Genomic DNA, 14,757 nt, shown 5'->3' on the forward strand with positions numbered 1-14,757 from the left:
AAGCTTTGGACACTGCCTCACTTTTTTAAAAAAAATACAGTATTTCTGTTTTTGCATATTTTAAAAAACTATTCAATACATATAATTGATTTACTTATTTATTATGTTTTATTTATTACTATTTTTTTCTCTCTGCTAGATTATGTATTGCACTGAACTGCTGCTGCTAAATTAACAAATTTCACGTCACATGCTGGTGATAATAAACCTGATTCTGATGAATATGGCAAATTCTGCAAATTCAGAAGGACTCTGCAGAGAGTGGTGCGGACAGCCCAGCGCATCTGTGGATGTGAACTTCCCACTACTCAGGACATTTACAAAGACAGGTGTGTAAAAAGGGCCTGAAGGATCATTGGAGACCTGAGTCACCCCAACCACAAACCGTCCCGCTGCTACCATCCCAGAAATGGAACCGCAGCAAAATAGTCAAGATCAACAGGCTCCGCATCAGCTTCTTCCACCAGGCTATCAGACTGCTTAATTCATGCTGATGCAATTGCATTTCTATGTTACATTGACTATCCTGTTGTACATAATACATAATATTTATTATAAATTACTATAACTGCACATTTAGACGGAGACATAACGTAAAGATTTTTCCCCTTCATGTATATTAAGGATGTAAGTAATAAAGTCAATTCAGATCAAAATTATTTATCACTTCAGTGTTATGCACACAAAGAAATCTTTGATCAAAACAGCTTCACAACAGATTTTCTTCGATTCCTATAATGAAACATCATTATACTAGCATCAACTAGTCTCTAAATTGTTAAAATGGAAATAGTAACTAACTTACTTATTTGAAGTAATATTCAAGCCTGTGAATGAAGACAGCAATTGTAAAATATAATGAGGGTGACATAATTTTCAAAGACTCGTAAATGTGATCTTTAATAAAGTTCTCACCTTGAGTGCTGGCTGCAAGGGAAACTTAGAAATCATTCGCTTCTTATTCTCATTCAGCATACCATCAATCTTCCTCATATGTGGCAAATACATTTCATCTGTAAGCAATCAAAAAACAAAGTCCTATTTTACCAAACTTTCAAGTTCTACAATGATATCCTACAATTAAGTATTATTATAATACCAACAAATGCTCTCTATAGTTAAAAGAATGAATTAATTGCTGCAAGGCCACTTCACTGGGCAGTGAACCTAACTAAATCTAGGTTTCAACCTCTTTAAGGACAATGAACCAAGCTTCATATTTATAATTGAATCCTAGAAAATCTACAGCACAATACAGGGCCCACAAAGCTATGCTGAACATGTCCTTACCTTAGAAATTACCTAGGGTTACCCATAACCCTCTATTTTTCTGAGCTCTATGCACCTGTCCAGGAGTCAAGGATCATGGCTGATCCTTCTCCCCCCATCCCCATCAGTCCCACTCCCCAGCCTTCTCCCCATAACCTTTGATGCAGAGTCCAATCAAGAACCTATCAAGGTCTGTCTTAAATACACCCAATGACCTGGCCTCCAAAGCTGCCTGTGGTAATAAATTCCACAAGTTCACCACGCTCTGGCTAAAGAAATGTCTCCGCATCTCTGTTTTAAATGGACACCCCACTATCCTGAGATTGTGCTTTCTTGTCCTAGGCTCCTCCAACATAGGAAACATCCTTTCCACATCTAATCTGCCTAGGCATTTCAACATTCGAAAGGTTTCACCAAGAGCCATTCTCATCTTTCTGAATTCCAGCAAGTACAGACCCACAGCCGTCCAATGTTCCTCACATGATAACCATTTCATTCCCGGAATCATCCTTGTGAGCCTCCTCTGAACCCTCTCCAATGCCAGCACATCTTTTCTTAGATGACGAGCCCAGCACTGTTCACAATACTCAAGGTGAGACCTCACCAGTGCCATATAAAGCCTCAGCATCTCATCCCTGTTCTTGTATTCTAGACCTTTGAAATGAATGCTAACACTGCATTTGGCTTCCTCACCACCAACACTATCTGCAAGTTAACCTTTAGGGTATTCTGCACAAGGACTCCCAAGTCCCTTTGCATCTCACACTTTTTGGATAGTCTGTATATTTATTTCTTCTACCAAACTGCATGACCATTCATTTTCCAACACTATTTCATTTGCCACTTACTTGCCCATTCTCTTGATCTGTGTAGGTCCTTCTGTAGTCTACCTGTTTCCTCAAAACTACTTGCAACAAAGCCATCTATTCATTGATATACAGCATAAAAAGAAGCAATCCCAACACTGATCCCTGTGGAATACCACTGGTCACTGGCAGCCAACCAGAAAAGGATTCTTTTATTCCCACTCGCTGTCTCCTACCAATTAGCTAATGCTCTACCCATGTCAGCAATTTCACGGTAATACCATAGCCTCTTAACTTGGTAGGCAGCCTCATATGTGGTACCTTGTCAAAGGCCTTCTGAAAGTCCAAATATAAAACATCCACTGCATCCCTTTTATCTATCCTACTTGTAATCTCCTCAAAGAATTTCAACAGGTTCGTCAGGCTTGATTTCCCTTTAAAGAAACTATGCTGACTTTATCTTAACTTGTCCTGTGTCACCAAGTACTCTAAAATCTCATCCTTAACAATTGACTCCAACATCTTCCCAACCACCGAGGTCGGACCAACTGGTTTAATTTCCTTTCTCGTGCTTCCTCCTTACTTAAGGGATGGAGTGACATTTGCAATATTCCAGTCCTCTAGCATCATGCCAGAGTCCAATGACTTTTGAAAGATAATTAATAATGCACCCATAATCTCTGCCAATACCTTTTCCAGAACCCTTAGCTGCAGAGAAATTTCTTTAGCCAGAGGGTGGTGAACTTGTGAAATTTATTACCACAGGCAGCTGTGGAAGACAGGTCTTTGGGTGTATTTAAGGCAGAACTTGATAGGTTCTTAATTGAACACAGTATTAAATGTTATGGGAAGAAGGCTGAGGGGAAAAAATAGAATCAGCCACGATTGAATGACAGAGTAGACTTGATGGGCCAAATGGCCTAATTATGATCCTCTGACTATCTATGATAGTTCATCTGGTCTGGGTGACTTAGGTCTTTCATCTTTTTGAGCACTTTCTCCCTTGTAACAGTAACTGCACTCACTTCTCTTCCCTCGCACCCTTCAACATCTGGCACACTGCTAGTGTCTTCTACAGTGAAGACTGATGAAAAATACTCATTTAGTTCATCTGCTATCTCCGTGTCCCCCAATATTATTTCTCCTGCTTCATTTTCTAGCAGTCCTATATCCACTCTCATCTTTTTTTACATACTTGAAAAAGCTTTTACTATCCACTTTGCTTGCTAGTTTGCTTTCAGATTTCATCTTTTCCTTCCTAATAATTCTTTTAGTTGCTCTCTGTAGGTTTTTAAAAGCTTCCCAATCCGCCATCTTACCACTTATTTTTGCTTTGTTGTATGCCATCTCTTTTGATTTTACACTTTTTTCCCCCAAACTTACAACATTTAATAATATCTTTTCACTTCCTCTAGAGACAGCTCCTAAACATCAATCCTTGCAGGCAGTCTCTCCACAGTGAGCAAGAGTGCTGGATGGATGAAAGAGCGTCACAGGAGATCAGGAATTCATACCAGATTACCAGCACAAATACATACAGTCCTAGTGGATCTCCTTTTCTTATTAAATACAGGGACCGGGTGCACATCTGTGAACATTTTGACCATGAGCACCAAAACAGATCAATGCTCTACAGGATGATGCCAAGGTATAGATACAACCACCAAAAGAATCAATGTAGTTGCTCTTAATTGTTCTTTGAACCCTGAGAACAGTTTATTTCCCAGGGCAATTAATGGCTGGTCTTGCCACCAATTATAAATCAAAGTGCATAAACAGAGATGCTTTTCTAAGAGTTAATAATAATCATTGACCACAACAGCTAAAAGGGCTGAGCAGGTATTGCTCCTATAAAGCATGTAAAAATCAGAATCAAACATGGAACATCAATACTGACCATTACTTTGTTCTGATGCCTCAATCATGTCAGGATCCAAGGCTGTACTCACAAGCAGCTCCACATAGTTCTTAAATGTCTCTTTCATTGTTCTGGTATTCAAGAAACGAGCTACATATTGAGTTGCTGGAGGAGGTCGTTCTAAAATAAGTAATTATTAATAACTAAATTAGTACAGATTTAGAAACATAATTCAACGTGTCTACCATCCTCGAGTTCAAATATAGTAAGACATAAGATAGATATATATATATATCAAAATGCAATATTATTTTCAGCTTACATAGACATTGGTCCTAACTTCTTTGAGTGAAAACAGCATTTTCCCATGCAACTAACCATGAATTGCTTTGTAATATAATGACTTTATAATGATACATAAAGATGAAAGTTCCAATGTTTGGATGATTACACTCCACAAATGAATTCTTCATGCAGTTCATGGAGAAGTTACATAAATTATCAATTACCGTAGATTCCGGACTACAAAGCGCACCTGATTAAAAGCCGCTGGCTCTAATTTTAGAAATAAAATCTATTTTATAAATGTACAGGCCGCACCGGATTTTAGGCCGCACCGAATTTCCGGCGGAACGGATTTTCGGCGCACTGGATTTCCGGCGGAACGGATTTTCGGCGCACTGGATTTCCGGCGGACCGGATTTTCGGCTGCTTGTAATATGAGATATTTACACAGAAAGATATTACACGTGTTGGGCTTCAAATTCTGCCCTGTGTTCGTTTTGGAAGAGAGACAACCAACACCGGATTACAGTGCAGCGTGGCTTTATTGCAGAACGCGTTTTGCCTTCCCCTTACATTCTGCTCTTATTTATACTCCTTTTTCCCCCAAACCAAACCCTCGCTACACATATTTGGTAAGGCTAAACTTTGTTATACCTACCGGTATTTGGTAACATCGGACACTTGTGTCCTTATTGGCCCGATACCATTCACACACGAGTTTTACTGTTTTTTTGTTTACTGAATCGCTAGCAGTTTCGGTGCAGCGGAATCCTCAGTTTCGCTCCCTCCCTCCCTTGTACTGCTGTCTAATATCACGTGAGCCATTCCTGACCTGAAGCGGCAGTCCCAAATTAAATCTCCACCGTCTCACCATCGATTCATGTATGCCAAGATTACATGCAGCAGCTCGATTTCCTTGTTCAACCGCCAGATTGATTGCCTTTAACTTAAAAGCTGCATCATACGCTTTTCTTCGAGTGTTTTCCATGTTGATGAGGGTGAGTACAAATGGCTGATTTACAATAATTTGTGAAGTGCGCTTGATTTATCGTACAATTTCATTGGACCTCTGTGAACTACTCATCAATTTTATTGGTCTACTGTTACGAGGCAAAATGTTTTGGCGGCATGGGAAAAAACCTTATATTAGCCGCACCTTATTATAAGCCGCTATGTTCAATGCTGTTCAAAGCCTGGGAAAAAAGTAGCGGCTTATAATCCGACATCTACGGTACTTATCATAGGTAATCTGCACAACCTCCTTCAGATTAACCCAAAGCGCAGAGCATTTCCCCATTCACTTTCAAAGGAGGGTCAACAGCAAGAGATTACACTATTCATTTACTTGAATTTTATTTTTAAACTCTTCATCTCTTTTAAGTTCTAAGATTTTGAATTTTATACAGTCAGCCCTCCTTATCCGCAAGGGATTGGTTCTGGGACCCCTCGTGGATACCAAAATTTGCGGATGCTCAAGTCCCTTATTCAACCTGTCTCAATGTGGTGGACCTTAGGATCCAGTGGAACCCAAGACCTTATTTAACCTGTCTCAGTGCGGTGGACATTAGGACCCAGCTGCAGAGATCTGAATCCACAGTGTTTCTGTTCATGAAAATAATCACGATAACGATTGGAAACAAAGTGGAAATAATAAAGCGATCAAAAAGAGGTGAAACGCCATCTGTCATTAGAAAAGTGTTAGGCTATGTCGGTCAACGATCGAAACAATTTTAAAGGATAAAGTGAGAAAGGCTGTGCCCCGATGAAAGCTACAATTATTACTAAGCTACGCAGTGGTTTAGTCATTGGTATGGGGGTTTTGGGTTTTTGATTCTCCACGTCAACCCGGCACGGTGGAGAGCGTACTCGATAGCGATCTGTCACTGGCTCGAACTCGCGAACTTCCCAAGCCCAGTGCTGAAACATGCGTTCTGAAGTGTTTTATATGCATAGAAAGGCAAAATATATACTATATACGAATGCAAACGTTTGACTGACGCTAAATAATACTGGATGTACCTGTTCCAACTTACTTAGTAAGAGAACTGATATTTTTTCGATCCCGATCCACGATAACCCACGCACATCATCCCGTATACTTTAAATCATCTCTAGATTACTTATAATACCTAATACAATATAAATGCTATGTAAAATAGTTGTTACACTGCATTGTTTAGGGAATAATGACAAGAAAAAAAGTCTGTACATGTTCGAACAATAAGTGCTGGAAGAGCACTTCCGAGTTTTCGCAATTTGCGGTTGGTTGAATTCGCGGATAAGGAGGGCCGACTGTATTTTAAAACATTTGTTTTAATTGTTTTAAAAAGTGTGCTGAAAATTTTCAGTGTATTTTTTTGATAATTCTAGCCAAGTCACAAGGTGATGATTGTCCAACTAGTTTTAATAGGAGCAACATGGTACATTGTCAGTGTAACACTATTACAGTGCTAACAAACTTAAATGTTTTAAAAGTTATGAAATGATCCGGATTTAATTCCCACCTTAGTTTGCAAGGAGCTTGCAAATTCTTCTAGAGACTACATGGGTTTCCTTCAGATGTTCTGGTTTCTCCCACATTCTAAAGATGTATGTATGAGTTAGTAGGTTAATTGGCCACATGGGTGTAACGGGCAGCAGACTTGTTGGGCTGGAAAGGCCTGTCACGATTGCTGGACCTCTTAAAAAACACAACTTTCAGGTAAGGCTTATTTTGGATCTCCCTTGAACACATTATTCAGTAGAAATTGTTGATGACGTTAACATGAGAAATCCAAAGAGCTCTTTTCCACTTCCTAAAGCTATTTTGATTGCTCCTAGCAAGTGTGATTTTTAGTTAGAAATTATGGGAATGTGTGGGCATCTTATAATTGATTGCAAATTCTGGGCTGAAGTATAATGGAAACTATATATCACAATGATATTTCCTCTGAATATTTGCAAATGACTGATTATTTCAAGTTTAAAAATGCGTAATATCCATTTAACAATGCTAATTTTAGTGAAAACCAAGTTAACATATGAATATCCTAATACTATATATTGTTGGACAACTGCAATGCTTAGGTAAATATTTCAGTTGATAGTTTCAGGGAAACACAGCAATGAAAATTTTTCCCCCAATAGTTCTTTTCTTCAATAAACAATGCAATTGAAGATGTTTCCTAATATTTTGTTCAAAAATTTACAATTTTTGATGAATACAGAGCTTAAAGTAACCACCACCACCACGGTATATGGACCAAGGTGTATTGGTAATGCAACTGCTGGGTACTCTCCATATATGAACAGGGAATATTTATGTTATTTATTTCAATAAAGTGTCTCAACTCCAATTTCAAATTGGCACTCACTACTACATGATGCTCATTATGGGAAATGATTTCTCATTTCCCATAATGTACATTGTTACAGTATGAAGGAGACTGTCAATTTTCTTAGTTATAGCAAGAACTAAATATAATATTAGATTTGAAAGCCCATGTTCGATAGTTCAATTTTTTCATTAGAAGTGTAAATGGAATGAATGATATTTGAATATTGTTTTACTTGCCTCAAAATGGAACATAATACTCCTAACTACAATGAAACCTTCAAAAGTAGGAAGTATGAAAGGGGAACTTCTCTATTTTTAATTGTGTACTTAATTGTTGATACTGAGCTTTTCTATTTATTGGCATTATCCTTGAAACACTTCCATGGTTAAACAATGGAGCAGATAAATAAAGGTTCATTTCTGATAGTGAAAACAGTTATCAACCTGAGCACCATCATCTTAAACACTGATCATCACATTACAGGCCCTGCTCAGGCAACCCATATCAAGACTGCTTTTAGAAATGGTTTTCACCATGTAGTAGCAATTGGTAAAAGTAACCATAAGCAATAAAGTTTCAAATTTTGTCATATTCAAATGTAGACAGGCTGTTGACAGAGCATAATTTAAATACTAAACAAATGATATTGAAACATTGTGATTCTTTGCAGAGTTGTGAAGGCTGAAGAAACTAACAAACAAGGCAAGTACACGATTGGATATATAGAGATAGAAATATTTTAAACAATGAATCCCTAAAATTGCATAAATAAAAAGCATCTAACAGTAAATTTTAGTGGATGCTACAAACCTAAACTAAAAGCAGAAAATACTAGAAATGGTCAGGAAGTCAGTTACTCTGAACTGATCAGAAATACACGTTATCACAAAAATAATCCATTTCAAAATATAAAGGGAGAAGAATTAATGAAGTACATTGAGAGTAGACAAAAATGCAATTTAAATGATCTGTAAAATCACAAGATTACATTAACATTTAGAATCTAAGTGGTAGAACAAATGGTAAGTAAAACAGTGCAATATGGATAATACAGCACAAGATCCTCTCTCTCTCTCTCTCGCTCTCTCTCTCCCTCCAAGTCAAAAGAGCTGATCATTGACTTCAGGCAAAGGAAACCGGAGTTCCTTAAGTCAGTAATCATTGGGGAATCAGAGGTAGAAAGGGTCAGCCACTTTAAATTCCACTGTGAGATCACCTCAGGACCTGTCCTGGGCCTAATAGACAAGTGCAATTATGAATAAAGCACAGTAGTACCTCTACTTCCTTAGAAGTTTGTGAAGATTCAGCATGAGATCTAAAACCTAGACAAACTTCCATAAATGTGCGGTAGAGAGTACAGTGGTGCTAGAATGTTTGTGGACCCTGTAGAATTTTCTGTTTCTGCATAAATATGACCTAAAATGTGATCAGATCTTCACATAGGCCTAAACCTAAATAAAGGAAACCCAATTATATAAATAACACAAAAAATTATACTCATTTATTTATTGAGAAAAATTATCCAATATTACATGTTTTTGTTGGAAAAAGTATGTGAACCTCTGGGATAATGCACTCTACAAAAGCTAATTGGAGCCGGGTGTTCCAATCAATGAGATCAGATTGGAGGTGTGGGTTGCAGAGGAGCCCTGTCCTATAAAAAAGACACACAAAGTCAGGTTACTGACAGAGCTTAGTCTTCTCAACAAACATCTGTTTATGTGCACCATGTCACAATTAAAACAACTTTCAGAGGGCCTTAGAAGAATTGGAGAGATGAGATTGGAGGTGTGGGTTATAGAGGTGCCCTGTCCTATAAAAAAGACACACAAAGTTATGTCACTGACAGATCCTGCTCTTCTCAAGAGAGATCTGTTTACGTGCACCAAGCCTCTGTCAAAGCAACTTTCAGAGGACCTCAAGAATTTTAGAAATGCATGAAGCTGGAAAAAGCTACGAAAGCATTTCTAAAGACCTGAGTGTTCATCAGTCCACAGTAAGAGAAATTGTCTACAAATGGAGGAAATTCAATTCTGTTGCTACTCTCCCTAGGAATGGACATCCTGTAAAGATCACACCAAGGATAACAGCAAAAGACCTGCAGAAATCTCTAGAACTTGCAGAAGTCTCTGTTCATGTGTCCACATAAGAAAAGCACTAAACAAGAATGGTTTTCATGGAAGGACAACATGGAGGAGACCATGTCTCAAAAAAAATTGCTGCACATCTCAAGTTTGCAAAAGACCACCTGGATGTTCTTCAACACTTCTGGGACAATGTTCTGTGGACAGATGGAACAAAGTTGAACTTTTTGGCAGAAATGCACACCGCTATAGTTGGGAGAAAAAGGGCACTGAACACCAACACCAAAATCTCAGCCCAACTGTGAAGCATGGTGGAAGGGGCATCACAGGTTTGGAGCAGCTTTGGTGCCTCAGGGTTTGGACAGCTTGCAAACAGAACGGTTTTTTTTAAAAATTAGGGTTTTGAAATGGCCAAGTCAAAGTCCTGACCTTAATCCTATATAAATGTGGAAGGACCTGGAGCAAGCCATGTAAGGAAGCCCACCAATATCCCAGAGTTGAAGCAGTTTTGCAATCTGAAATGGCCTAAAATTCCCCCAAGCTGATGTACAGGACTGGTCATCAATTACCAGAAACATTTGGTTGAAGTTATTGCTGTACAAGTGGGTCACACCAGTTATTGAAAGCAAAGGTTCACATACTTTTTCCAACAGATGCATGTAATATTGGATAATTTTTCTTAATAAACAAGTATAATATTTTTGTGATATTTATTTAATCGGGTTCTCTTTCATCTAGTTTTAGGACTTAAGTGAAGATCTGATCACATTTTAGGTCATATTTATGCAGAAATAAGGAAAATTCTACAGGGTTCACAAACTTTTAGTACCATTGCATATTGTTACATACCAGCAGCAATAGATCACAAATTGAGTCAGGTTTAATGTTAAAACCACTAACTTTATTAGTATCTACTCATAATATAAAAAGTTAAACAAAATAAACAGAAGTTAACAGTCAACACACACAAAATGCTGGTGGAACGCAGCAGGCCAGGCAGCATCTACAGGAAGAAGTATAGTTGATGTTTCGGGCCGAGACCCTTCGTCAGGACTAACTGAAAGAAGAGATAGCAAGATATTTGAAAGTGGGAGGCGGAGGGGGAGATCCTTAATGATAGGAGAAGACAGGAGGGGGAGGTATGAAGCCAAGAGCTGGAAAGTTGATTGGCAAAAGGGATGCACAGCAGGAGAAGGGAGAGGATCATGGGACAGGAGGCCTAAGGAGAAAGAAAGGGAGAGCCAGAGGGAGATGGAGAGCACGCAAGGAGTGAACTTCCATTAATGCCCCCCTCCCTTTCTTACCCCATCCTTTATTTATTTGTTTGTTTTCCCTTTTTTCTTTTATCTCTGTCCTTGACTCATCAACTCTGATGAGTTGATGGCTGTTTCATTGACAGTGATCTGAAAGCTCACAGAAGCTCAAGAGAAACCTGCTCATTTTTGAGCAACAAGCATTCTTTTCTCTCCAAGTGCCAGAAAGCACCATGGTTAAACAAACTAGTCAACAAATACCAGCCTTCTTTAGCAGGCCAAGCAGCATCTATAAGGAGAAGCACTGTCGACGTTTTGGGCCGAGACCCTTCGTCAAGACTAACTGAAAGGAAAGATAGTAAGATGGCCTGCTGTGTTCCACCAGCATTTTGTGTGTGTTGTTTGAATTTCCAGCATCTGCAGATTTCGTGTTTGACCAGCCTTCTTTAGTATGTTTCTGCAATATAACATGACACACCTTACAAGTGCTACTCAGCCTTGTGACTCAGAAGACATTACCCTATCAGATATCACCTTACACTTTTCCCTATTGGTTTCCTTCCAAAGTTAAATTTAAAAATTAACTACAAGCTCATGGCAAAGAAACAAAGGAGTTTGGTACTTAAAAAATGCAAATTTGGATACTAAACAAATATCATATGTTATACCTCAGTCCTCCCCAAAGAGTTATATACCCAATTTTTGGAAACAAAAAACCTTTTTGAAATATAATAACTTTTAATGTAGGGAAAAGCAGTAGTCAAGGTTCCACAAACAGAAAATAGACCATGACCAGATATCCTTTAAAGTTACTGCTAATGAAAGCAAAAACAATGGATATAACAGCCCACAAAATAATTTTGCTCTGTAGGGCTTTTATGCTCACCCAAACGAGCAGACAAGGTCCAGGCCAAGTTCTTGTCCAAAGGACAATATTGCAGATGGCCAGCCTAAGTACTGACTTAAGTTTCTACAGTAAGTTTTGAATCCACAACCTTTCGAATCAGTCTAACTGCTGCAAGTAAACAAAACCAGTAGAACTAACAATTGTAATGCTCAACATTACATTTTGGAATATTTGACAAAATTTACAAGTAGTAACTAAAATTATCAGAAAATATTATCAACTGCAAAATAATCTAGCAAAGGTCCTTGCATTAGTTTGTGGAGGGACAAGTAACTTTTCTCCTAGTTAAGTTGGTTCCTCCTTGAATTTTAAAAACATATGGAATGCTCCCTCACGCTTTTAAAAGCAAAGAAGCACACAACCAGTCCTCAAGATCACAAGATCAGACACTGAATTGCTGATCTTTACTGAAATTAAGGGAAAAAAACCCAGATGTTATTACTTCTGGCCACTGTTACATTAGAATGCTAACAAATGCAGAGATGCAAAGGGAGTCCTTGAGCAGGATACCCTAAAGGTTAACCTCCAGGTTGAGTCGGTGGTGAAGAGAGTGAATGCAATGTTGGCATTCATTTCTAGAGGTATAGAATATAAGCAGGGATGTGATGTTGAGGCTCCATAAGGCACTCGTGAGACCACACTTGGGAGTATTGCATGCAGTTTTGGGCTCCTCATTTTAGAAAGGATATACTGACAGTGGAGAGGGTTCAGAGAAGATTCACGAGAATGATTCCAGGAATGAAATGGTTACCGTATGAGGAACATCTGCTGTATTCCCTGGAGTTCAGGAGAATGAGGGGGGATCTCATAAAAACTTTCCGAATGTTAAAAGGCCTGAACAGATTAGATGTGGCTAAGTCACTTCCCATGGTAGGGGAGTCTAGGTGAGAGCACGACTTCAGGATTGAAAGACATCCATTTAGAACAGAGATGCGAAGAAATTACTTTAGTCAGAGGGTGGTAAATCTGTGGAATTTGTTGCCACAAGTGACTGTGGAGGCCAAGTCATTGGGGCATATTTAAGGCAGAGATAGATAGGTTCTTGATTAGCCAGGGCATCAAGAGGTATGGGGTGAAGGCAAGGGAGTGGGGATGACTGGGAGAATTAGATCAGCACATGATTGAATAGCGGAGCAGACTCGATGGTCCGAAGGTCCTTCTTCTGCTCCTATATTCTATGGTCTTAATTTCTTCACTCAACTGAATGGCAAATTTTACAGTGAGAAATTATAAAATGCCCATGGCAACAGCAGAATAGATTGGGAACATAAATATATTTAATTTCACAAACCTGATTTTTGCTGAACATTTTTGACTGGTTTTCCATGTGTATTCACTTTCGAAGGAAACCCATTGTCTGAGGAAGAAGGCAGTTGTAGATGTTAGTTAAAAACTTGTTCATTATTTTGATTTATTTCCCCAAACCACCTCTGTTTCTCTACGATTTCTTCTCTCTATAAAACATTGGGTACTTAATTTGAGAACATTTCCCATAAGCACTAGGCACCTTCCTTTTCAAAGCAGTCACCAGGATGTCTTGCCAAATTATTTTTCAGTTAAGGTGAAGCATTAAACTTTCATTTCAATGGTTAAGACAATACTGTTCACCACAAGGTTTTTAACCTTACATTCAGTTCCCAATTTCATCATAGAGAAATATGGTCCAAAAATATCAGATGAGTTTAAAAAGCATATTTAAACAAGTATGGCACAAATATCATTCAACTAAGATTATTTTGTTTTGGAAGGTTGGATTTTCAGATGCTAAAAATGAGTTTACTCCAAAGTACTCCTATAATTTGAAAAGCTCTTGCTGTTCTCCAAATTTAATAGTCTGGGGAACTGGGTTTTATGGTGTTGAAAATTGTTCTTTTATTTCTGGGACCCGGGATTTAATCACATCCCATATTTTTCAGCCCCACTTGGTGGCGCAATAATATCAGCGCTGGACTCTGGAGCAAAGATTCCCAAGTTTGAATCCAAGTCGGGTTGAGCGTTGAACTAGCAACTTGGCGTCGTAAAAACAAGAATAGCTTGCTATGGAAACATCATCATGACATTGCCCCGATAACTCCACTGCCGAGTTAAGGGCTATTCTTCTTCTTCTTTAAATTATTTAGATGTAATACTAGCCAGATGAGAAGCCAACGGCATATATGAAGAGTATGGTTCTCCCATGCTCCTCAATAGCACATGGAACCAACTAGCAATACAAGGTAAAGATCTAAGCTTGATAAGGAGGGGTTGGGAACAGTTACAGATATTCTCCTTATTTCAGAAGTTGTGTGAACACTGCAAATAACAATACAGTTTCATTTAATGCATACTGGACTGGCACTATTCCAAATTTGTTTGAATACACAGGTGAACAAATTGATGATCTGAAGAATCAGAATCAGGTTTATTATCACCGGCACATGATGTGAAATTTGTTAACTTAGCAGCAGCAGTTCAATGCAATATATAATACAGAAGAGAAAAAAACAAAAACAATAAATCAATTACAGTATACATATATTGAAAAGATTAAAATAATTGACGCTGCCTTTCTGAGACACCGCTCCCTGAAGACGTCCTGGGTACTTTGTAGGCTAGTAACCAAGATGGAGCTGACTAGATTTACAACCTTCTGCAGCTTCTTTCGGTCCTGTGCAGTAGAGCCCCCCTCCACTCCCCCCCCCCCCCCCCATACCAGACAATGATGCAGCCTGTCAGAATGCTCTCCACAGTACATCTATAGAAGTTCTTAAGTGTATTTGTTGACATGCCAAATCTCAATCTCCTAGTAAAATATAGCTGCTGTCTTGCTTTCTTTATAACTACATTGATATGTTGGGACCATGTTAGATCCTCAGAGATCTTGACACCCAGGAACTTGAAACTGCTCACTCTCTCCACTTCTGATCCCTCTATGAGGATTGGTATGTGTTCCTTCGTCTTACTCTTCCTTAAGTCCACAATCAGCTCTTTCGTCTTAC

General features: G+C 38.6%; 1 protein-coding gene across 1 annotated transcript in view; it reads right to left on the reverse strand.

The window, feature by feature from the left end:
• The window catches only part of qser1 (glutamine and serine rich 1), a 155,084-nt gene that overhangs the window by 11,615 nt on the left and 128,712 nt on the right, over positions 1–14,757 (reverse strand). Inside the window, 3 exon segments of the mRNA XM_073049828.1 lie at positions 916–1,013; positions 3,973–4,113; positions 13,071–13,136. Of these exon segments, the coding sequence (XP_072905929.1) occupies positions 916–1,013; positions 3,973–4,113; positions 13,071–13,136 (305 nt within the window).

Source organism: Hemitrygon akajei, chromosome 6 (genome assembly GCF_048418815.1).
Source record: "Hemitrygon akajei chromosome 6, sHemAka1.3, whole genome shotgun sequence".
Taxonomy (NCBI): Eukaryota; Metazoa; Chordata; class Chondrichthyes; order Myliobatiformes; family Dasyatidae; genus Hemitrygon; species Hemitrygon akajei.